The sequence below is a fragment of the Mandrillus leucophaeus genome, unplaced genomic scaffold (assembly GCF_000951045.1).
Source record: "Mandrillus leucophaeus isolate KB7577 unplaced genomic scaffold, Mleu.le_1.0 Scaffold101, whole genome shotgun sequence".
Lineage (NCBI taxonomy): Eukaryota > Metazoa > Chordata > Mammalia > Primates > Cercopithecidae > Mandrillus > Mandrillus leucophaeus.
Window position 1 is genome coordinate 2,091,632 of NW_012098210.1, and position 25,522 is coordinate 2,117,153.

The 25,522-nt window shown below is 46.6% G+C and overlaps 1 protein-coding gene across 3 annotated transcripts in view; it reads right to left on the bottom strand.

Annotated features, from left to right (window-relative positions):
- Window positions 1–25,522, bottom strand: part of LOC105535703 (chromosome unknown open reading frame, human C20orf194) — a 155,632-nt gene that overhangs the window by 28,561 nt on the left and 101,549 nt on the right. For all 3 annotated transcript variants that reach the window (XM_011974901.1, XM_011974913.1, XM_011974907.1), the window contains 5 exons: window positions 22,982–23,070; window positions 20,604–20,762; window positions 14,607–14,732; window positions 11,890–11,927; window positions 1,112–1,247 (listed from right to left, as the gene is read on the bottom strand). In XM_011974901.1, coding sequence (XP_011830291.1) covers window positions 1,112–1,247; window positions 11,890–11,927; window positions 14,607–14,732; window positions 20,604–20,762; window positions 22,982–23,070 — 548 coding nt within the window. The remainder of the gene's footprint in view (window positions 1–1,111; window positions 1,248–11,889; window positions 11,928–14,606; window positions 14,733–20,603; window positions 20,763–22,981; window positions 23,071–25,522) is intronic.

Here is a 25,522-nt window from a genome sequence, read left to right on the forward strand (position 1 = left end):
TTTTTTTTTTTTTTTTTTAAGAGACAAAGTCTCACTACTTCTTCCAGGCTGGAGTGCAATGGTGTGATCATGGCTTACTGGGCTCAGGCAATCCTCCCGCCCAGCCTCCCGAGTAGCTGAGACTAGAGACTTGCTGGCTTTTTTTTTTAAAAACTGTTTTGGTAGAGACAGGGTGTCCCAATTTTACCCAGGCTGGTCTTGAACTCCTACAAGCAGTTTTGGGCTCCCTAAGTGCTGGGATTACAGGTTGAGCCACCGCATCCGACCTTTCTCTACGTTCTCTATACCATTTCTCAAACACTTCAATACAAGGACGTTAAGAGAATCTTGGCTACCATCCTTCAATGGAAGAGAATATGAATATATCAGAACAAAATGCCTCAAAATGGTACACAATGGAGTCTTCTTGCCAATTTTTTTTTTTTCTTTTTTGAGACGGAGTCTCGCTCTGTCGCCCAGGCTGGAGTGCAGTGGCGCAATCTCAGCTCACTGCAAGCTCCGCCTCCCGGGTTCACGCCATTCTCCTGCCTCAGCCTCCTGAGTAGCTGGGACTACAGGCGCCCGCCACCCCGCCCAGCTAGTTTTTTGTATTTTTTTAGTAGAGACAGGGTTTCACCGCGTTAGCCAGGATGGTTCTTGGCAATTTTTATAGAGCATCAAAAGCACTTCGAAAACTTTTTTTTTTCCTCAATATATTGTTTCTTTTTTGAGATGGGGTATCACTATATTGTTCAGGCTGGTCTCAAACTCCTGACTCAAGATCCTCCCATCTCAGCCACCCAAAATGCTGAGATGACAGGTATGAGCCATTGTGCCCAGCCTGCCTTTTTTTTTTTTTTTTTTAAGAGATGGGGTCTTGCTCTGTCTCTCAGGCTGTGGAATGCAGTGACATAATCATAGCTCACTGCAGCCTCCAACTCCTGGACTCAAGTGATCCCCTCTCCTCAGCCTCCTGAGCAGCTGGGACTATAGGTGCGTACCACCATACCTGGTTAAAAAACTGACTTCTCCAAATGTTTAGGTCTTAGATACAGTAGAAAGACTCTGGGCCACAGACAGAGTGCTGTATCTGAGAAAGCAACTGGTCTTGCAGAGTGAATGTATAGATTACCTGGTGACAATCCCATTTTCTGCAAGAATGAAGGCTGCGGTAGGATTGGCAGCCCTGATGAGGCTCTGCAGCTGAACAAGGAGAGGGTGCCGCTGCTCCGTGGTGTGACTGGTGAATACCACGTTACTCACCAGGCCTGTGAATAAAACCAAGGACAGTTTAGCCTTCACAGTCCTGGTTAGGGGTGAGGGCTCACACAAACGTGGACCCTTGCTCCATCCCCTAATCATGCCTTCCAGTAGTCTCCTGATGGAGACAACCCTTACATCCCAACACCAACATACACAGCTATCATTCTCTTCCTGCTTCCCAGCACTGCCACCTCTTGGAATGAATAGTTTCAAGTCTGTAGCTGCCTTACTTCCTAACCTCCTAACTTCCTCTATCTGTTTTTTTTTTTTTTTTTTAAAAGACGGTGTCTCACTCTGCCGCCCAGGCTGGAGTGCAGTGGTGTGATCTCAGCTCACTGCAACCTCTGCCTCCAGGGTTCAAGCAATTCTTCTGCTTTAGCCTCTTGAGTAGCTGGGATTACAGGCACCCGCCACCATGCCTGGCTAGTTTTTGTATTTTTAGTCGAGATGGGGTTTCACCACGTTGGCCAGGCTGCTCTCGAACTCCTGACCTCAGGTGATCAGCCCTCCTTGGCCTCCCAAAGTGTTGGGAATACAGGCGTGAGCCACCGTGTCCGGCCTCCTCTATTATTTTAATTCTGATATCTGGCTGATACTTGGAGTTCTTAGTCAAAGGGCCTTTCCATATTCCCTGTATTTAGCATCATCAGGAACTGGTGCCATTTACCTTCACCAGTTCAGAATATAGTTATCGAAAACTCACCATATATTAGGGCTATTCATTATATCCTCAAAGAGTGCACAGCCAAGACACTGTGCACAGGGAGTCACATGATTCCAAGATAAATGCTAAGAGATTCTACATGGTAACGTGGTAAGAAAGTGTGGCCCATGTAACAAGAGGTTGCAGGGTGGGCCATGATCACTCCCAACCAACCTTTTGGTGAAAATACAGAAGTAAAATTCACAGGACCACAGAGAATTTGGAAATCAGGAAACGTACCACACTTCACCACTCCAAGATAATTATGATACCCCTTCCATATTCATTCCTATTTTAACACAGTTATAATCAGAGTGTATATATAAGATCTTTTATTTTGCATTTTTGTTATTCAATGATTTTTATTTACTTTTTTTTTTTTGAGACTGAGTTTAGCTCTTGTTGCCCAGGTTGGAGTGCAATGTTGTAATCTCAGCTCACCACAATCTCCACCTCCTGGGTTCAAGCAATTCTCCTGCCTCAGCCTCCCAAGTAGCTGGGATTACTGGTGCACACCACCATGCTCAACTTATTTTGTATTTTTAGTAGAGATGGGGTTTCTCCATGTTGGTCAGGCTGGTCTTGAACTCCAGACCTCGTGATCCGCCCACCTCGGCCTCCCAAAGTGCTGGGATTACAGGTGTAAGCCACCGTGCCCAGCAGTACTTCTTAATATTGTAGAAAATTTCAAACACATACACAACTAGAAAAGTAGCAGAATGAACTCCCATCACCTGGTTTCAGGAACTACTAACACTCAGCTAATCGCATTTCATCTACACTCCACCCAGCTCATCCCCGGCTCCCTTGCTGTATGATTTTGAAGTCAATCCCAGACATCCAATTATTTCAAACAAAAATACTTCAACATGTATTTCCATAATATAAGGACTCTAAAAATATTAACAATGAACTCCTTAATATAAAAAAATCCAGGCCGGGTACGGTGGCTCAAGCCTGTAATCCCAGCACTTTGGGAGGCCGAGACGGGCGGATCACGAGGTCAGGAGATCGAGACCATCCTGGCCAACACTAACACGGTGAAACCCCGTCTCTACTAAAAAATACAAAAACCTAGCCGGGCGAGGTGGCGGGCGCCTGTAGTCCCAGCTGCTCGGGAGGCTGAGGCAAGAGAATGGCGTAAACCCGGGAGGCGGAACTTGCAGTGAGCTGAGATCCGGCCACTGCACTCCAGCCTGGGCGACAGAGCGAGACTCCATCTCAAAAAAAAAAAAAAAAAAAAAAAAAAATCCAGTCTGTGTTCAAATTTCTCTGTCTTATAAATGTTTTCTTACAGTTAATAATTTTTGAATCAGGAACCAAAGGAAGTCTACATATTATATTTGTGTGTTTTTTTTTTCTTTGTGGGACAGTGTATTGCTCTGTCGCCCAGGCTACAGTACAGTAGCCTAAATGTGGCTCACTGAAGCCTTGACCTCCTGGACTCAAGCAATCCTTCTGCCTCAGCCTCCTGTGTAGCTGGGACCACAGGAGCGTGAGCCACCATGCTTGGCTAATTTTTTGATTTTTTTTTAGACACGGGGTCTCATTTTGTTGCCTAGGCTGGTCTCAAACTCCTGGGCTCAAGTGACGCTCACACCTTGGCCTCCTCTAAAGTGCTGGGATTACCGGCGGGTGTGAGCCAGTGCACCCAGCTTCATTAGCAATTTTAGTTCCTCTAGTGGTCACTTTTATATCTTTAAAGAATATAGTTAACCCTTCATAATTTGATTTAATAGCTTTAAACTTTATTAATCTCCCATTCTGAAAGATGTAAAGAGTATCTCTCCTCTGCTAATTTTTTGTAAAATATAATTTCATACATAGGTTTTCAACATTTATATTCTATTTTGTAATAGAATTCTCACAGGTGTTATAATTCTATACTTAAAAAGATTCAATGCTCATCACCAACCCATTTACTAATAGAGAGTAGTTTTATTATTATTTATTATTATTATTTTGAGATGGAATTTCGCTTTTGTTGCCCAGGCTGGAGTACAATGGTGCGATCTCGGCTCACCACAACCTCTGCCTCCTGGGTTCAAGTGATTCCCTTGCTTCAGCCTCTCAGCCTCCCAAGTAGCTGGGATTACAGGCATCCACTACCATGCCGGGCTAATTCTGTATTTTTTAGTAGAGATGGGGTTTCTCCATGTTGGTCAGACTGGTCTCGAACTCCCAACCTCAGGTGATTCGCCTGCCTCGGCCTCCCAAAGTGCTGTGATCACATGCGTGAGCCACCGTGCCCAGCGAGAGTAGTTTTATAAACGATTAGTTCTTAAGTGAATATCTCTAAATTATGGAGACTTCTGCTTTCCTAAGTGACCTTGTAATTGCAGAATCCTAAGTAATGAATATTCAGTAATGAAGACTCTCTATACTGATACTGTTTACTTCAGTCAAGTGTTTAGTTAAAAAAATTAGATGTATTCAGTTACTGAGGGCAAAACTCGCAACATATAGAAACTGTGTTAGGCTATTTTGGGGTTGCTGTAAAGAAAAACCTGAGGCTAATTTATAAAGAAAAGAGGCTTAATTGGCTAAAGGTTCTGCAGGCTTTCCAGGAAGCGTGGTGCTGGCATCCACTTCTGGGGAGGCCTCAGGAAGCTTAAGATCATGGTAGAAGGCCTGGAAGCCAGCACATCACAGTGTGAGGGCAGGAGCAAGGAGGAGTGGGGAAGGTGCCACACTCCTTTAAACAACCAGGTCTCCTGTAAGAGAGTAAGAACTCACTCACTATCACAAGGACAGCACCAAGCCATTCATGAGGGATCTGCCCCCATGACCCAAACACCTCCCACTAGGCCCCACCTTCAACACTGGGGATTATGTTTCAACATGAGATTTGGAGGGGACAAACATCTAATTTATATCAGAAGGGTTCACAGAGAAAATAATTCCTTTCCTCTCCAGACACCTAAATTCCCTTCCCAGGAGGCAACTGCAGTTATCAGATTCTTACCTCTTCTTCCAGAAGATCTGCTGAGTATATACAAAAGTGTTGAGTATAATTTTTTCCACAAGTAGTGGCACATTACACTGTTCTGCACCTTTTCCCCCTACTTACCCCCTTTACTTTTTAATTTTGGTAAAGTTTACATCTTCCTTCAAATCTTTCTTAACATCTTACCATCCTAGTCCTCCCCTCATGCCACCCTGCTCTCTCCCCTTCTCTGAACTAAAAAAAAAAAAAAATGAAAAAAAGTTCTTTTGAATAACACAGATGGCACTTAAAACATAGGACTTATATTCTTTTTTTTTTTAGTCTGTGTTGCCCAAGCTGGAGTGCAATGGCACGATCTCGGCTCGTTGCAACCTCCACCTCCCGTGTTCAAGCGATTCTCCTGCCTCAGCCTCCTGAGTACCTGGGATTACAGGCGCACGCCACTGTACCCATCTCACTTTTGTATTTTTAGTAGAGATGGGGTTTTACCATGTTGGCCAGGCTGGTCCTAAACTCCTGACCTCAGGTGATCCACCTGCCTCGGCCTCCCAAAGTGCTGGGATTACAGGTGTGAGCCACTGTGCCTGGCCTGGACTTAATACTATTTATCTTCTTCCTCTATGGGAAAAGCTAGCATAATGTAAATATTAAGGCATTTCGAGCCAGGCGAACCTGAGTTTGAATTTTGAGTTCCGCTAATTACTAATGGGTGATTCTAGACAAATTGCTCTACTTTCTCTCAGAAACCAAATATCTTCCTCTGTAAGACAGGAACCGTAACACATCACTCTAGGTTATCAATAAAACCTAGACTTATCATAGGGCCTACAGAGAGTAAGAATCCATGAAATACAATCTATCATCACCACCACTACCACCATCGGCACTGTCAGCTGAGCAACAGCCTGAGAATTAGACTTCTCCCTGTACATTGAGGGGCCTGTCAGAGAGCAGCTGTGGCATTGGGTCTTGGCTATATCAACCACTGGGAAACTAAGTCATACAATTTCCACAAGCCAAGGCTGCTACACTCATGGTTTAGACGAGGGCAAGGAATAGTTTGAAGGCAGATTCCAGGACCCCTGACCCCCTGCCTCTAGTCTCTTCCTTCCTCTTACCAATAACACCTATGAAAAAAGTGTTCCAAAACTCTCAAGACTGAATCTAACCTTACAAATCCATCTGGATGCATTCCATTGAAGACCAGGGAACAGGGCTTAGGAGAGCGCATGCCAATGGTTGGTTGCTTGTGACAATGAGGAAAGGGCCCACACAAAGGTTAAGCTATGTGCCTCCGGAGTTAGGGCTTGCCTACTAAGCACAGAAGCTGCTTCCTAAGTGCTTAGGGACCATTTTGGATCCATTGCTTGGTTCCGAGACATGAGACCTACTCTTCTTAGGTATCTGTAAGTAAAAAATTTCGGCCGGGCATGGTGGCTCATGCCTGTAATCCCAGCACTTCGGGAGGCCAAGGCGGGCGGATCACGAGGTCAGGAGATCGAGACCATCCTGGCTAACACGGTGAAACCCCGTCTCTACTAAATATACAAAAAATTAGCTGGGTATGGTGGTGACTGCCTGTAGTCCCAGCTACTCGGGAGTTGGAACTACAGGAATGCGCTACCAGACCCAGCTAATTTTTGTATTCTTTGTAGAGACAGGGTTTCACCATGTTGCCCAGGTTGGTTTTGAACTCCTGAGCTCAAGTGATTCACCTGCCTTGGCCTCGCAAAGTGCTGGGAATACAGATGTGAGCCACTGCGCCCAGCTCACTTTTCTTAAGCATTCAAAACCTCTATCCTCATCCAGGCACAGTGGCTCATGCCTGTAATCCTAGCACTTTGGGAGGCTGAGGCGGGTGGATCACCTGAGGTCAGCAGTTCGAGACCAGCCTGGCCAATACAGTAAAACCCTGTCTCTACTGAAAATACAAAAAATTAGCTAGGCGTGGTGGCAGGTGCCCATAATTCCCAGCTACTTGGGAGACTGAGGCAGGAGAATCGCTTGAACCAGGGAGGCAGAGGTTGTGGTAAGCCAAGATCACGCCATGCCACTCCTGCCTGGGCAACAAAGGTGAAACTCCTCTCAAAACAAAAACAAAAACAAAAACAAAAAACTTCTGACCGGGCACGGTGACTCACGCCTGTAATCCTAGCACTTTGGGAGGCCGAGGTGGGCAGGTCACGAGGTCAGGAGTTCAAGACCAGCCTGATCAACATGGTGAAACCCTCTCTCTACTAAAAATACAAAAATTAGCCAGGTGTGGTGGTGCGCGCCTGTAATCCCAGCTACTCAGGAGGCTGAGGCAGGAGAATCGCTTGAACCCGGAGGAAAAGGTTGCAGTGAGCTGAGATTGCACCACTGCATTCCAGCCTGGGTGACAGAGAGATATTCCGTAACCACCACCACCACCACCACCACCTCCATCCTCAAAGTCTTTGTGGATGACTTAGTTGTGGTAACAGCACATAACTAAACCAATTCAAATGAAGAATTCATCAACATCTTGTTTATTCCATTTTAAAAGGGTTCCTCACATACCCTTTCCATTTTAAAAGGGTTCCTCACATACCCTTTCTGTTAAGAAGCTTTAACATTAAGACGAAATTGCTAAAACAGTGTCAGAAAAATCTCTAAGCAAGGTAACACTGGTGATTTACATGAGGGGCAAACAACAGTTTGAAGACAGATTCTAGGACCCCTGGCCCCCTGCCTCTAGTCTTTGGTACCTGTGTTCGCACGGCCATTTGGAAAGGTCACTCTGCAGTGCACTCTGGAGGCTGCAGATGAGGCAGCAAAGCCAGCCTGGAAAGCTTGATGCCAGAATCCCATGCCCTGGTGCAGCAACAAAAAGTGGGGCCTCTGGAAACTGAGTAAGGCGAAGTCAGGAGGCCAACCCCAAAATGTGGCACAGTGGGGGAGGCAAGCAGGATTTAGAAGGCTCAGCACATTCTAGAGGTGGCAGACGTGGGAGCCAGATCCTACAAAGGGCCTGCCAGATTCCCAGGGTGGAAGGCAAGGAGAGCTCTGGTGGGTCTGGCAGTGAAGAGCCAACAAAGGTTGAGGGAAGATCTATAAATATGTTAGGACTCTGTTGGGTATCTTCTTGGACAAAAGAAACAAAGGAGTCAGACTAGTGCAAATGTGGCCATATGAGTGGTGGTGCACCAGGGTCACAAGCACAGGTCTGGCCCGCCCAAGAAAAGGCTGGGATCTGGGTCTCTGACAGACACACCTTGTACAAAGTCCTGTCTGCTGCACATGTACTATATGGACAAACCTTGTGGGGTTGGGATTCTAGGTCAGGAACTGGGCACAGAAAAGGGGCTTTGCTTTATAGGGAAACAAGCAAGAGGATTATCCCCAGCATTCCTTAGGCCAACTATGTAAACTGCCAGCTGCCAAGAGGAAATGCCATCTGTGAGGCAGGTACAGCAGTTATCTGGAGCACAGGGTGAACAGGCCACAGTGAGCAGTTCCACCTTGTTTGGGCCAGGAGCTTCCTTCTGTTCTGTATCAAGGAGTGGACAACCAGATTTGGCCAAGGTCTCACCAGTCTGGGCTGTGAGCGAGCATGCAGCCTGGTCTATCCTATTCCCAAGAGCAGAGAAACATCCCTATTGTCTGGCTGACCATCCCAGTCTGGGCTAAAGCATTCCAGAAGCCCAGCAGAAAACAAAGGTGACTTCTTCTATCTACAGATGCTTTTAAAAGCAGGCCATGACAGTAAAGTATCTCCACTTTGCTTTCACACCAGCAATATAATGAGTCTTGCTTGCTGTTTTAGCACTGAGGTTGTTTCTTAGTCCTTTGATTTCCGTAACACACATTGTCTCGGGGCTGCAATACAGTCCTTTTCTAACTGGAAAATAATCTCTTATGAATTAGGTAGCCTGACTCATGAACAGGAGCAAAGGGAGGCAATATGCTCCCTTAGGACACGAAGTGTTTGTCTACTGCTGGCAGATCCCACCTTCAAGCCAGCTACCAAATCTCCTAAGAGAAAAGAAATACTTGCCTTTTATCTCCTCCCTCCCCAGATAGCCCATGTCCACGGCAAGTCTGGTCAGGCCAGTCCACAGGGTCCCATGGGCCCAGAAGCAAGGCACCATCACTCCATGAGCCCCCTTGGAGGAGTTCCGAAAACAGCATATGTTCGGCTGAAGGTGATCAGCCCTCATCTGATCACACCCCTAGCTCTGCACAAGCACAGAGTTTAACACACATTGTCTTTGCACAATGAGTTGGAAGGTAGTATAAATGAAACATGCCGACCAAGTGCCAGAGAGAACACAGTCTGTTTTGGCCTCAAAGGGTTCAGACTAAAAGGGGCTTTCCTCTTGTGAGACAAGCCCAGGGCTGCCCCTGATTCAATGATGATGAAGACAGAACACTTCTCCAAGGCTCTCTGCCAGAGAAGCCCCATCATCTGTGCTTGTTCTTCATGCAAAAAAGAAGGGGGACACTGAGGGAGAATGCCAAGGAACTGAGGTGCACTAGGGTGCCAATCATCACATGGTCGACAAGGGGCTCTGAAAGGAAAAGAAGGCTCCAGCATTTACAAGAATAAGGCAGGGCCTGAGGCTGGACAGGTCAGCAAGTCCTAGGTACACCTGATGGCCAGTACTGCCCCCTAGGCAAACACTTCTTCAACTTCACATGCTTCCAACTAAAGCTCTTCTCAAGGAGGACACTGCTTCTCTGAGTCAATTTTCACTTCCAGTCTGATCTCTGGACCCACCCCTTCCTTCTCAGGGGTCCCCTCTATCAAGTCTAGTATCTCCTTGCAGTCCACAGGCTTTCTCAGTCAGCAAATAAGGAGGAGCCGATCATTCAGAAATGACAATTCTTGGAAATATTCTCCTCTAGCCATCTTCCTTTTTTTTTTTTTTTTTTTTGAGATGGAGTCTCACTCTGTTGCCCAGGCTGGAATGCAGTGGCCCAGTCTCAGCTCACTGCAAGCTCTGCCTCCTGGGTTCACGCCATTCTCCTGCCTCAGCCTCCCGAGTAGCTGGGACTACAGACGCCCGCCACCACGCCCAGCTAATTTTTTTGTATTTTTAGTAGAGACGGGGTTTCACCATGTTGGCCAGGATGGTCTCGATCTCCTGACCTCGTGATCCACCCGCCTCGGCCTCCAAAAGTGCTGGGACTACAGGTGTGAGCCACCATGCCCGGCCTGCCATCTTCCTTTTTATAGCCCCAAGCACTCTAGAATATCACCCACACCTGCTGGCTTCCAGTATCTCACTTGGCCACTGGCCTACTTGAAGCTGGCTTCAGCCCTCACCTCTCCACTCAGATCATCCTACTCAGGTCATCAGGGTCCTTCTCACTTGCAGAGCCAGTGGGCTTTTCTCTGTCCTTCCCTCAAAGTCTCTGCAGCATTAGACATTGTGGATCTCTTTTTCTCCTTCCTCAATGTCTCAGGCAATGCTCTTCCCTGCTTCTCTTCCGGTGTCCTGGAACCTCCGCCCTCACCCCATCTCTAGCCTTCTGATCTTTTCAGCTCTACACCTGGATACTGGCTGACTACAGTCTATGCCATTAACTTTGACCATGACTTCCAAATATGTATCTTAGGATGAGACAGCCCTCCTTGGTTATCTCCTGGACCTATGTTTTCTCCTGTGCTTTCTATCTCAAAGACAGGTACCACCAACCTTCCTAATCTCCTAAGCTAGAAACCTAGGAGTCATCCAAGATACCTCTTTTTGCAATGCGTGCTCCACATCTAGTCTGTCACCAGATCCTATTGACCCAACCTCCACAAACTCTCCTTAATCTACCTGGGGTGAATACTGTGGATGGACCTAGCCAACCTCCATTTCATCCTGTTTCTGAGGTGCAGTGCCTAGAAAGTAACAGGGGCCTCTAAAAGCTGGACCTGAGACTACCTGGCACAGCAGCCCAATATACACATTCCTCCCTTCAGGGACCAGCCTCCTGCCCTGGGCAGCATGAGCTCAGCTGTTTCCCAAGACAACAACTTTGGTATGCTCTGTTGTCTCCGCTCCCTGTGGACTAGCAGTATGATCAGCAGGGGGAAACTGTGCTGGGGACACTGAGTTGTTTTCTTCCATCTGATTTCTGCTTGCTGGACTAGCTCAGGAAGCCCAGACCCCAGGCATGTCTCCTAATAACAATGAGCATTTCATCACCACTGCAGGGAATTCAGAATTTATTCTGGACCTCCAAACATCACAGATAATATGACTAGAAAGTGCTGATTCCAGGGTTGCCAGGTAGCAGGGCATTGCAAGGTTGAATGCAACCTGCAGGATAGGTGAATTTTTCTCAATGTTATCAAGGAAATGCGGAAAATTCCAGGGTGCATGGGGGTGGGGGGTATTAAGAAAGACAGGTCCTGCTGGGCCAAACTCGGCACTCTTGGGGCAGAAGTGAATCAAGATCTTGCTGATCCAGAGGCTAGGAATACCTACTCAGCCCACTAATATTAGCTGGAATGCCAGGGTGGACTTAAGCCCAGCTCAAGGAGAGGTATTACTGTGGCAATTTGTTGCCATAAGAAACAAGTTCAGGCCACGCGTGGTGGCTCATGCCTGTAATCCCAGCACTTTGGGAGGTCGAGGCGGGCGGATTGTGAGGTCAGGAGGTCGAGACCAGCCTGGCCAACATGGTGAAACCCTGTCTCTACTAAAAATACAAAAATTAGCCAGGTGTGGTGGTGTACGCCTGTAATCCCAGCTACTTGGGAGACTGAGGCAGGAGAATCACTTGAACCTGGGAGGCAGAGGTTGCAGTGAGCCGAGACTACGCCATTGCACTCCAACCTGGGCGACAGAGAAAAAAAAGACAAGCTCTAAGAAGAAATGTGCCTATCAAATATGGTAAAAGTAAAGATATCAAAGTTTTTTCTGACCAATTTTGTTTGCTTTAGATTTCAGAATGGTAGGTAAGAGCATGAAGAAAGTCTATTGCTGAATTCTACTGAACTTGCAAGGCATGCAAGCTGGAAATAAAGCATACTACTTACCTTGTGAACACTGGTCAAGACATTTAGGAAAGAGAAATCTAGGAGGAAGAAGGGGGAAATATTTAAAAACCATTCATCTCAGAGTTGTCACTGATTATTTCCCACACAAATAGTACCACTGACAAGCAAACTGACTCAAATGATGAGGCAAGTGGCAGCAGCACTGAGCATTAAGGATACCCATGGGACTTCACAGCTTTCCGTCAAAGCTCCCCATGCCAGGAGCCCCACAGAAGTCCCTACATGGCCAATTCTAAGTGGAATGTTGAAGAGGGATACTGGGGACAGGACCAGCTCTTTGGTCTATGGGAGATGGAGAAAGAGCTGGTCTTTTTTGAAAGACGTATGTTTTTGAGTAAAGTGGATATTTCAAGGGAAAGTAAGAATTACACTCATCTAACTCTACCAGGGGCCTTTAATACCAACTTTGCCATGTTTCTCTTTATGTACACACTAGAATCGCAATTGCCCTTTAATCTCCTTCTTAACTCAGAAGGTGAATGAAAAGCAGGAAACTGAATTACAAGTGAAGCAGGAGGTGGGGGTGACTGATCCAAAGTGTGAGTTACTTAACAACTGTAGCACTGCAGTAGGCTCCAGAGAAAAACTCATATTCTCACAGGACTTCAGAACTCCTAAAACATCATAAGGACTGCCTCACGGAAGAAAGCTAACACTAATGGGGATAGCTGCCTTTTATGGAGTTCCTCCTGTGAGCAAGGCACTGTGCAGGCAGTTCACGAACGTGATCTTGCTGTCGTCCTGTCCTCTCTGTGCCTCAGGTATCTAATAGATGAAAGGCATGGGTTTAGGATGGCTCCACACACTAAGTTTGCCCAGTGTCTCACAGGCAGCTGGGAGGCAGCAGGGCTAAGGCAGGGACCCAGGTCTGTTTGGCACCACAGAGGTCCTGTGTTTTCTTCCCTGACAATTGGGATGCTGGCTGAAGTCACTCTTCTGAATGGCTGCTGGTCTAGCTGGCAGGTATTAATGATGTTCACAAAGCTGGGGGAGTTTCTCTCCTGGAATTTCCTTGGTGGCAGCAAATCTTCATCATTTTATTTGATTTCTGACAACAGCCAGTCATACACCATTTGAAACCAAATTTGGTAGATGAGCTGGGTGAATACCAGGTTGGGCTGTGGATCCTGTTCCCTTACCTGACTCCCTCATAGTTTCTGAAGAATTCCAAGGAGGAAAACCCATGTGCTATAAGCGGGTCAAAGGGGCTGGAACAAGGGGAGATACAGCCACACCAGAGTCTCCCAAGAACAGAACTCACTGACTTCACTGTGCTCACAGTCCACAGAAGGCTGCTGCACAGTAAGCATTCCTTTATTTATTTTAATTTTTAAAGTTTTACTTAAAAAAATTTAAACAGCCTGTAATCCCAACACTTTTGGAGGCTGAGGTGGGCAGATCATCTGATGCTGGGAGTTCGAGACCAGCCTGACCAACATGGAGAAACCGCATCTCTACTAAAAATACAAAAAATAAGCCAGGCATGGTGGTGCATGCCTGTAATCCCAGCTACTTGGGAGGCTGAGGCAAGAGAATCACTTGAACCTGGGAGGTGGAGGTTACAGTGAGCTGATATCATGCCACCATTGCACTCCAGCCTGGGCAACAAGAGTGAAATTCCATCTCAAAAAAAAAATAAAATTTTTTTTAAACAATGGAGCAACTCTTCAGTTGGCGAAAGAAGTCAACTCCCTTTTTTGAGATAGCGTCTCACTTTGTTGCCCAGGTTGGAGTGCAGTAGCATGAACACAGTTTACTGCAGCCTCATCACGCAATCCTCCAGCCTCAGCCTCCCAAGTAGCTGGGACTACAGGTGCTCACTACCACACCTGGTTAATTTATTTTTTTGGCAGAGACGGGGTCTTGCTATGTTACCCAGGCTGCTCTTGAACTCCTGGGCTCAAGCATCCTCCAACCTTCCATCTTCCAAGTGGGCTGAGATTACAGGCATGAGTCACTGTGCCCTGCCTGATTTTGTTACTTAAATTTTTATATTCCATAATCATGTTCACCCAATTTTAGCCTTATTTCTATATTTAAATAGATTATATACTCAACTTCAGTCCTTTTATGCCTTATAAAAAACATTTTTTTTTTTGAGACAGAGTCTTGCTTGCTCTGTCACCCAGGCTGGGGTGCAGTGGCATGATCGCGGCTCACTGCAACCTCCACCTTCTGGGTTCAAGCGATTTTTGTGCCTCAGCCTCCTGAGTAGCTGGGATTACAGGTGTGCACCACCACTCCTGATTAATTTTTGTATTTTTAGTAGAAATGGGATTTTGCCAGGTTGGCCAGGCTGGTCTCGAACTCCCGTCCTCAAGTGATGTGCCTGCCTTGGCCTCCCAAAGTGCTGGGATTACAGGTATGAGCCACTGCACCTGGACTTAAGTTATTTTTCAACAATATTTAGAACATACATGTTGGAGCACCCATTTATTTAGCAGATATTTCATAAGTCCTTACTATGTACTATTAAACAGAAATAGTTCTCCCTTACAAAAGCTAAGTTTGTCTTCCATAATTCCTCTCTCTTCTTTGGCTACAAGTCCAAAGGGGTCTATTGAGGACCTAGCACTAATAAAAGAACAGCATTTACTACATACAAGGTGACTAATGCATTCCAAAAGATCTGTCTCCTTCTGGTGGGTGGAAACAAATCACTTTCAGTACACTTACACACCATATCCTGTATCTACCTGTGCTCCATGTAGCAACTCATGGGCTCCACACATGCTGTGATGGCACCAATGGTGAAGGAGGCCTTGACATTTGAGTCTGGGTGGGTCTGCAGGGCCTGGACAACATCAATAACATCTGTGTAGCTGGAGAAGGTAAAAAAAGGAATGATTAGTTTACTGACTGGCATTGCAAAGTGGAGGAAGAGGGGAATCCCGAATGGCTGACTGAACAAGGATGGAAAGAAAACCAAAAGGAAGAGCCTACAATCCAGTCCCTTGGTGTCACTCCACTTCATGACATGCAGCCCCTGGAATCTACAGTGTTTCTACATTCCCAAGTTCCATTAGTCCTCATAACTATGCAAGAGTGAGTGGAAGAACCACCCTGCTCTGGAGGTAAAAGGAAGCCGGCAGGTGACCCTGGAGCTCTGAGGGTGGGACCTAGTGTCCTCAGGCCTGTTTTCTAATCAAGTTAGGAGCTCCTGCCACTTGCCTATTTTCTTTAGTAGTTCCTTTCTCTCCTTCCCACGTCTCAGAACACACAGGCAAGAGAGTGTGTCTGGACCCATCCAGGTCAGCAGACTCATCCATGTCAAATACAGCTCACATTGGTATCTCCTGCCTGGAACTCTCTCCAAACTCCAAACTCGCTGTCCTTTTCAGCAGATGGACTCTACTCTTTCAGATGCTAAGCTCAAATAATTTTTTTTTTTTTGGTCTCCTTTGACTCCATTTTTTCCTGTCTTCAAAATATAACTAGAAGAGATCACTGCTTACACCCCCACACTCCCACTGGGTCCAAACTGTTATAATCTCTTGCTTAGATCACCCCATCAGCCTCCCAGCTGTCGCTGCTTCTGTCCTTGCCTCTCTCTGATCTGTTTTCAACATAGATGCCAGAGGGATATGCTAAACCCAGAGTCAGATCATGTCATTTCTCTGCTCAAAACCCTCTGGTGGCTTCCATCTCACTCTGTGTGAAAGCCAAAGTCCTTACAATATGCCAGGCAGCCCTCTATGATCTGACCCCCTACGGAGCAGTGAAGAATTTCATCTACTATCACTTCCCTTTCCCTAATCCAGCTACTTTGGTTTCCTGGCTCTTTTCTGAACATGCCAGGCATACTTCTACCTCTGCATTCTTTGCCCCCCTGCCTGGAATGTTCTTTTCCTCAGGTATCTGCATAAGTGGTTCTCTCTCCCTTCAGGTCTCTGCTCAGGAGGCATCTTATGGAGAGGCATCCTCTGACTTCATACACCTGGTGTGATCCAGCAACCCTCCCTTCTTGGCATTCTCTGCCTCCTCTTCCAAGTTTCTTCAAAGCCCCAATCAGCAGTTATTTATACCTTATTTTCTCATTTATTTCTTTACTGTCTCCATAATAAGAATGTCAGGTGGTACTGTAATCTCTGCTGCCTAAAGGACGGTAGGTGAATAAACTGGATGTTCAACCCTGAGCAGGCCCCTGGCCACTTCAAGAGGGGGACCTAGCCTCTTCACCTAGTAGAGGAGAACTCTTTCCCGATTGTTCCAGCCTATCACCAAAAGGTTTGTTCCTATGGAAGAAAGTCAAACCTAATGGGCAGCCCGTCTGATCAGATGGGCCTGGTTTAGTTTGAGCCCTTTGGAAGCCAGTGGTGGTGGTGTGCACAGGTACAGCCTGCTTGAGTTGTTCTTGAGTTCCTACGAACAACTCATCTGTAAAAAGGCCCTTGGCTTTATCTGCAGACTACAATACTCCACCCCACCCCACCCCAGGTTCTCCTGAGTCCTGATCAGCTGGCAGGGCTTCAGTAGAGAATGGGGTGTACTAGGTTCTAGAGTTCCACCAGGGAGGCCTGACAGCCCTCTGCTCACAGCCTTCTCTTCTTCAGGGCTTCTCCCCCTACCTGGGCATGTGTATATGACCACATGGGGCTCTCTCCACTGAGTGCCTGGCTGGGCCTGGATGCCAGGAGAGTCCAATCCACAACATGCACTGCCAGGCCCATACAGAAGCACGCCTGGTAAGCAGGGCTGGCGTGTGCATGCTGTCCCGCATCCCTCTCTGGTGGTGTTTAATGGAGTGAATGGATTTAACTCTTATGGTTAATGTGAAACGTGCTCACTCAGACTGTAGGCTTAAATTGCAAACATAAAACAGCCTACAGGAGACTTCAGTGTAAGCAGTACAGACTCATTTCTTAGGGGAGCAAAGGACAACTGAAAAGGATTCACAAGTCACGCCTGAGGAGTCATTTTAATGTAACAGGATTTCCCTTAGAGAGGGTGGCTATGGAATTTCTAGGTTTTCAGAGCATTTCATTAATTTTCATTGACTTTATTTATTTTATTTTATTTTATTTTTTTGAGACGGAGTCTTGCTCTGTCACCCAGGCTGGAGTGCAGTGGCTGGATCTTAGCTCACTGCAAGCTCCGCCTCCCGCGTTCACGCCATTCTCCTGCCTCAGCCTCCCGAGTAGCTGGGACTACAGGCGCCCGCCACCTCGCCTGGCTAGTTTTTGTGTTTTTTTTAGTAGAGACGGGGTTTCACCGTGTTAGCCAGGATGGTCTCAATCTCCTGACCTCGTGATCCGCCCGTCTCGGCCTCCCAAAGTGCTGGGATTATAGGCTTGAGCCACCGCGCCCGGCAATTAATTTCATTGACTGTAATGGAAAAAGGTTACAGTAAAAAACAGGCTCCTGTCTCCCTGATGAGGCCTCTGCATCTGGGCACTGCCCCAAGAGAGAAGGCCCTGGACCATTCACTCTATCCATTAGGGGAATCCCTGCTAGAACCTCCCTTCCTCCCCAGCCCCATAATCATCCTGGGTGAGGGCTCCAGACAGAAAGAGCACCCCTCACCCAGAAGGAATCACCACACTCAAGTTACTAGAGCCTTTTTTTTTTTTTGAGACAGAGTCTTGCTCTGTTGCCCAGGCTGGAGTGCAGTGGCAGGGTCACAGCTCACCGCAAACTCTGCCTCCCAGGATCAAGCGATCCTCCTGCCTCAGCCTCCTGAGTAGCTGGGACCACAGGTGTGCACCACCACACCCACCTAATTTTTTGTATTTTTGGTAGAGACAGGGTTTCATCATGTTGCTCAGGCTGCTCTCAAACTCCTGAGCTCAAGTGATTCACCCACCTTGTCCTCCCAAAGTGTTGGGATATAGGTGTGAGCCATGGCGCCCGGGCTAGAGCTTATACTAGACCACCCGGGCTAAACTGACCCAACTGTATGATGAGGGCAAAAAACTGTCTCTTCATGTTTGCTTCCTGTCAGTATTTTCTTTATTAAAAATAAAAACAAAACAAAAACCCAGCAGGACCTTAACTTTCTTTTCTCTGAAACAACAGATAATCTATTCAAGTCTCCTTTGGGCTCAGTCTTATGTTTGCAATTTAAGCCTACAATCTGAATGGGCACAAGTTTTTACATTAATTAATTTCAAATTTTGTTTTTAATGTAGATAATTTTAAAGAATGATTTTATAATATTCCAGGGTATAAATAAATACAGCCCCTCAAATTCTCTAAAATTAATTTTTTAAAATTCAGATTTTTCCAGTTTTACTTATATTTGTGTGTGTGTATGTGTGTGTGTATTAAGTTCTATTCAATTTTACCACCTGTGTAGGTTCTTATATCCATCACCATAGTCAGGATACTAAACAGTTCCAACACACAAGGATCCCTTGTGTTGCCCTTTTATAAACACGCCCACCTCCCTCCTGCTCTCCACTCCCATTCTGACCCCTGTCAATCACTAATCTGTCCTCCATTTCTAAAACTTTGTCATTTTAAAATACATAGATTCAATTTTTAAAACAACAATTAACAGTTCCACTTGAAAAGTTTACGTCTATCGCCCCACCACTTCACTAAATTGAGTGGCATCAGGCCACTCTAAGGGCTAAAGAAATCTCTGTCCCATATTACAAGTTTCCCCAAATAATGCTATAAATGAAAATAAAGCCAGGCCGGGCTTGGTGGCTCACGCCCATAATCTCAACACTTTGGGAGGCTGAGGTGCAAAGATTGCTTGAGTTCAAGAGTTCAAGACCAGCCTGGGCAACATAGGGAGACCCATTTCTAAAAACAAAGGCCAGAAACTGGGCATGGTGGCTCACACCTATAATCCCAGCACTCTGGGAGGCCAAGGGAGGTGGAACACGTGAGGTCAGGAGTTCAAGACCAGCCTAACCAAGATGGTGAAGCCCCATCTCTACTAAAAATACAAAAATTAGCCAGGTGTGGTGGTGAGTGCCTGTAATCCCAGCCACTTGGGAGGTTGAGGCACGAGAACTGCTTGAACCCGGGAGGCGGGGGTTGCAGTGAGCTGGGATTGAGCCACTGCACTCCAGCCTGGGTGACAGAGCAAGACTCCATTTCAAAAAAAAGGAAAAAAAAAGAGAAAGAAAGCAAATAAAGCCATATTCAAGGAATACAATTCTTAATATGAGAAGCATCTAGGATCTCCCATCACCAACAACCTAAATAATGGGCATGAAGGCCCAGTCCCAAGACAATGGACATGCTATAAAGGAGGGTGCCACAATGGCCCAGCTGGTAAGAAAAGTGTCTTAGTGAAGAGCCACAGCATTTAGCTGGTATTCTGACTGGAGTCCTCTAGGAAATTGACTAGAGGTCCCCATATCCTGGGGCTGTGATGGGGCAAAGGCTGGGTTTGCAGTATAAGAGTGGGTTGGTCACACTAACACTGTAGTTTAGAAGCAGCCAGGAAAGCTGACACTTTTGCCGACTTGTAAAGTCAGAGACAAGAAGTCAGTGAGGCTCTCTGAAGAGACAGAAGATGGAAATGACCTCAACTACACATTGTCAAGCTGCTGAATTCATCTGCAGCTCCACACCCTCAGTGACTCTCAACTGGTGGGAGCAGGAGGTGAAGTAGACGGGCCAACCCATTCCTTTGACGAATAGAAACAATGGAAAACCAAAAGAAAACAAGTGGTTTCAACCCCAGACTCTTCCTCTGGTTTCTAGGATCTCAGCCCACAAGCAGGACAAAAGGGCTGATAGAAGGGAAGCTGGAGGCAAGGTGTGAGAACGACGCTCGAAAGGGAAAGCTGGCCTGCTGGGGTACACTGTCCCACCTGCCTCCTTCCTCAGTACCACCCTCCTAGTTTTCCTCCAATTCCCATTATCACAGCCAGGACACGAAAAGGGGCTTTGGATTGGGACCCATTCTTTACTGGAAACAACTAGCCAATTGCAAACACTAACATAGCACAAAAGCACTTTGCAGGAACTGCCAAAAGCTTCTTTATTAACAACCATAACGACACTAGTGAAAAGCACGGCTCCTGTTTTCCTGACTGCGCATTCCCCTCTGGGCCGGGGGTGGTAATGGGTCTGTGAAGGGCTCCTGCTTGAAAGGCCTTAGAACAGGTCAAGAGAACCTCCTTTTAGCAAGGGTCCCCTGGAGCAGCGGTACAAGCTCTGTCAAACCTGCCCTCCCATGTTGCAACTCACAATAATCATGCTTGCAGAGACTTCATGAGCTAGTCAGCCTATAATTACAGTTCTGCACGCAGCCCTGAAAGGGGAGCTTCTTACCCAACATGAATATTCCCACATCTCACTCAAAGTCCCAGTAAACTCCCCTGGGCCAGCCATCCATGTCATGGTGAGGCTGGAGCCTGCAGAGTATGAGGGTCATCTCTGCAATTCCACAAGAGGGAGAACTGAAACAGAAGCAGCTCCCTTATTTAGATGATGAAGGAAGACTTAGGGACCACTACTGTTCCAAGAATTACCAGTGAATCTTGCCAGGTTCCCTAAATCCCCACCTTGTAGGGATACAATGATGTTAAATCCAAACTTAAAACTTGTGTGCAAGCTATATTAGCCTATAGGACATAGGGTCATTGCTCACTTAAGGCTTCCCTGTAGTGCAGACACTGTTCACGCATGTGGAGTCTGTTCTGTGCTTCAGGTTTGTTACACATAAAATAAGAGTAATGGCAAGGTTATCACCCTGATTCGACTGTTCCCAGGAGACTTCCAATGCTCACCCTTGTAACACCACCAGCAGTCTGGTCTTCTTGCAGATGTAGGCTGACTGGCGGGCAGAGCGGTTCTGCTGGGACTCCAGGGCATTGGAAAGGTATCTCTGGAAGTGTGCAGCATGAAAACATTCAGAACTGTCCATGATTTGGCGATACACCATCCATCTGGAAAGGGAAAATGTAACCTCAGAATGGGGGCCACCTGATGACCTGGCCCCATATGTTCAGCCATGGATTCAAATGTGACCATGACTCCTAAAGCCATTCTGCCCAGTGAATCCATTCAGGAGAAAGCCATCCTGGCCTCACAGAAAAAAGGCAGAGGGCACTGGATGGGTTGGAAGCCCAGTATCCTGAAACCACTGTCACTGGGGTTTTTGATAGGAAACCCCTTGCCACAGGGAAAATGGTCAGGTAAGTACTTGACCAACAGACATTAGAGGTAAGAAAGACTCCCTCTGACCAGGCAGTCACTTTCTGAAGGACCATGCAAAAGATGGCTTCAGTTAAGTCTCTTGCTAAGAATAAGAAATGGGCAGGGCTGGCCGGGCATGGTGGCTCATGCCTGTAATCCCAGCACTTTGGGAGGCCGAGGCGGGCGGATCACCTGAAGTCGGGAGTTCAAGACCAGCCTGATCAACTGGTCTTGGAGAAACCCTATCTCTACTAAAAATACAAAATGGGCAGGGTGTAGTGGCACATGCTTGTAATCCCAGCTACTTGGGAGGCTGAGGCAGGAGAATCGCTTGAACCCAGGAGGCGGGTGCTGCAGTGAGCCAAGATCACACCACTGCACTCCAGCCTGGGCAACAAGAGTGAAACTCCATCTCAAAAAAAAAAAAAAAAAAGAAATGGGCAGGGTGAATAATTCAGAATGTTTATAGAACAAAAACACTAGACACAAGGAACTGGTTAGACATTTAGTACTTAATAAATGAGGTCCCATATTTCCTGAACATCGCTCTATAATTTGCCTCCCCATTCCCCATAATATCCCATCCTAAACTGCTGACTCTATGCAATTTCAGACTTCTAAATTTCTTTATGGCCTCCTGCAGGATGCCTTACTTTGGGGTAGGCTGACTAGATATTAAACACCTGGTTCAATCAGCAAAGGTTGTTTAGTAATCTGACAGCCAGGTGGAAGTGAAGAATGAATGATTTTCCTGATTTCACCTGGGCCAACCTGTTCCAGCTGCATCTGAACTCAGGTAGTCTCCTTGTGCTCATGGAAGGATCATCACATCCACCAGCTCCTAAGTTTTTATGACCCTGAATTTCCCTGCTGATCACTCCCAGGCCTCTGCACTTGCTTGACCTGCTGCTACAATGCTCTCCCCCAGTAGCCACATGTTTTATTCCTTAAAGTCTTTGCTCAAATGTCACCTCCTTAGTGAAGTTTTCCCAGACCACCCAATTTCAAACTGGAATCTAAGGCACACAGTAGCATGTGCCTGTAATCTCAGCTACTTTGTAGAATGAGGTGGGAGGATCACTTGAGCTCAGGAGTTTGAGACCAGCCTGGACAACACAGCAAAACCCCATCTCGAAAAAATTTTTAAAAAATTAGTTGGGTGTGATGGTGCACACCTGTAGTCCTGCCTACTTGGGAGGGTTAGGTGGGAGGATAATTTGAACCCAGGAGTTTGAGGCTACAGCGAACTATGATTGTGCCACTGTACCCAAGTTTGGGTGACAGAGAGAGACCCTATCTCCAAAAACAAAACAGAAAACTGGAACCCCACTTCCAGCCCTGCACTTCCTATAACCTTCTCTGCTCTATTTTCTGTTGTTTTGTTTTTTAATCAGAGTCTCACTCTGTTGCCCAGGCTGGGATGCAGTGTCACAATCTCATCTCACTGCAGCCTCGCCCTCCTGGGTTCAAGTGATTCTCCCACCTTAGCCTCCTGAGTAGCTGGGACTATAGATGCGTGCCACCAAATGTGGCTAATTTTTGTAGGTTTCACCATGTTGCCAAGGCTGGTCTCAAATTCCTGGGCTCAGGCGATCCACCCACTTTTGCCTCCCAAAGTGCTGGGATTACAGGTGTGAGCCACAGAACCCGGCCCCTTCCCTGCTTCATTTTCTTCATAGAACTTTTCACAAGTTAATATACTTTTCCTTATCTGTCTGTCTTCCCAAACTAGAATGTAAGCCCCATTAAGGGCAGAGATTTTCTTGTCTGTTTGTTCATCGATGTATTCTCTCATACTCAGACCAGTGCCTGGCATACAGGAAGTGCTCAGTAGAGCATTAAATGAATGGCTGACTACCGTGCTGATACCAGTCCCACCAAGGCCAGTACATGTCTAAGGTTTTCCAATGCCTAGGCAGGCCCAAGATAGAATCCCTTTCCCCACAGCAAAGGCAGCAGCCATACTAACCTGCCATATTCTTTATGCAGAGTGACCAGAAAAGCACAGAGCTCGCTAGCGTGACAGCCTGGGAGGCCGGTTACAATGCTGATAATTACCTACATGAAGAAAAAGTCATGGGTTTGCAATTCAACTGCATTGCATTGTGTAAGAAGAGGTTAAGAGAACTGACTTCTGGTGCCAAGCATTGTGGGTCTGAACCTCAGTATGACCTCTCACTAACTCTGTGACCTTTGGCCAATGACAGAACCTACATTATAAAGTGGGTGTGAGGATTAACTGGGTTAACATAAGCAAAATGTTTAGAACAGTGCTTGGCACGTAGCAAATACCATATAAAATGTAGTGTTACTAGTCTAATTTTTACTAGAGTAGTAACACTAATTAGAGCAGATTGTGAATAGATTAGTTAAAATACAATGCATTAAAGGACCTACCTGCTTGAGACCACATCTCTTCTGTAAAGCAGACATTCAGGCATATTATGACTTTTTTCCCAGTAGTAACATTTCTTAGGAAAACACTGGGCAGAAAGGAGGTCTGGGACAAAAATGCCCCAGGCTACACTGGTGTGGTAAACTAGGGCAGAGGACAGGAAAGTGGTGCTGGGGATGCTTCTGCCTGGTTGCCTGTGCCCTCTAAGTCATATGGTCAGGGCTAAGCAGGGCTAAGTTTTTTTTGTTTTTTGTTTTTTTTTTTTTGAGATGCAGTCTCACTCTGTTGCCCAGGCTGAAGTGCCGTGGTGTGATCTCAGCTTACTACAACCTCCAACTCCTGGGTTCAAGAGATTCTTCTGCCTCAGCCTCCCAAGTAGCTGGGATTACAGGCATGTGCCACCACACCTGGCTCATTTTTGTATTTTTAGTAGAGACGGGGTTTCACCATGTTGGCCAGACTGGTCTCAAACTCCTGACCTCGGGTGATCCACTGACCTTCGCCTCCCAAAGTGCTGGACTTACAGGCGTGAGCCGCCGTGTCTGGCCAACCAGGGCTAAGTCTTAACTCACTGTGTGTGTGAAGCACTTGTGATTCTAGAAGAGGAGAAGAGTGGCCAGGCTGAACTGTCCTAACTTTATTAGACACCCACGGGAAAACAGGTCCCCTTTCAGGTAGATATTCCAAAGCAACTTAAGAAATTCACTGAAAAAGGAGGCATCAGGCAGGTGAGGACAGGAATCATGTAATCACCGAGGGAGGTCTATGTAAATGACTTGGCATGGCAAGTGCCTCTGTAAGTTTTTTTTCTTTTTTTTGAGACGGAGTCTCCCTCTGCTGTCAGGCTGGAGTGCAGTGTGCAATTTTGGCTCACTGCAACCTCCGCCTCCCGGGTTCAAGTGATTCTCCTGCCTCAACCTCCTGAGTAGCTGGAACTACAGGTGCCGACCACCATGCCCAGCTAATTTTTTGTATTTTTAGTACAGACGGGGTTTCACCATGTTGGCCAGGATGGTCTCGATCTCTTGACCTTGTGATCCACCCGCCTTGGCCTCCCAAAGTGCTGGGATTACAGGCGTGAGCCACCACGCCCAGCCTGTAAGTTTTATTTCACAATACACAAGACTCACTGGGACAGGCCCAGTCACAAATATGCTAAAGCTAAGCCTGGAAGCACTCATCACTTGAGCTACCCACATCAGCACAGAGAAGATGGCCGTGAATCCCTCTTCTTTTGTAGGACGCAGAAGCTGTCTCTTGTTCCCTCTGACCAGGGCCTCTACACCGTACCCCTTTCTACCCCTCAGGCAGTACTCCATGTTTATCCTCCTCCCATGCAGCTTTCCCTGTCTTCGTTCCTATTCCTCAGTGCCCAGGTCTCAGCCCCTCAAATCACAGCACATGTACATAAAGCCAGACATGTTTTTACTTTAAGGCCAGTCCAAAAGCACCATTTTTTTTTTTTTCAGATGGAGTCTCGCTCCATTGCCCAGGCTGGAGTGCAGTGGTGCGATCTCAGCTTACTACAACCTCTGCTTCCTGGGTTCATGCAACTCTTCTGTCTTGGCCTCCCAAGGAGCTGGGACTACAGGCACCTGCCACCAAGCCTGGCTAATTTTTGTATTTTTAGTAGAGACGGGGTTTCACCTTGTTGGTCAGGCTGGTCTTGAACTCCTGACCTTAGATGATCCACCTGCCTCAACCTCCCAAAGTGCTGGGATTACAGGCATGAGCCATCCCGCCTGGCCAAGCACCTTTGAATAAAATATAAATAAATATTGCACCTTTGAATAAAACATAACAAGTAGGTATTTTCAGATGCTTTACACCCTTGCCTTAGGGAAAAAATGACGTTTCTCATTGCTTAGTGCTTTTATTTCCTTTTGCAGCTGAGTATCTTCTAGACTCGCATGGAAATAAATGCCCTCTTTGAGCCTATTAAGACTTATGGTTCTGGGCTGCGCGCGGTAGCTCATGTCTGTAAACCCAGCACTTTGGGAGGCTGAGGCGGGCAGATCACTTGAAGTAAGGAGATCCAGACCAGCCTGGCAACATGGTAAAACTCTGACTCTACTAAAAATACAAAAATTAGCTGGGCTTGGTGGCACATGCCTG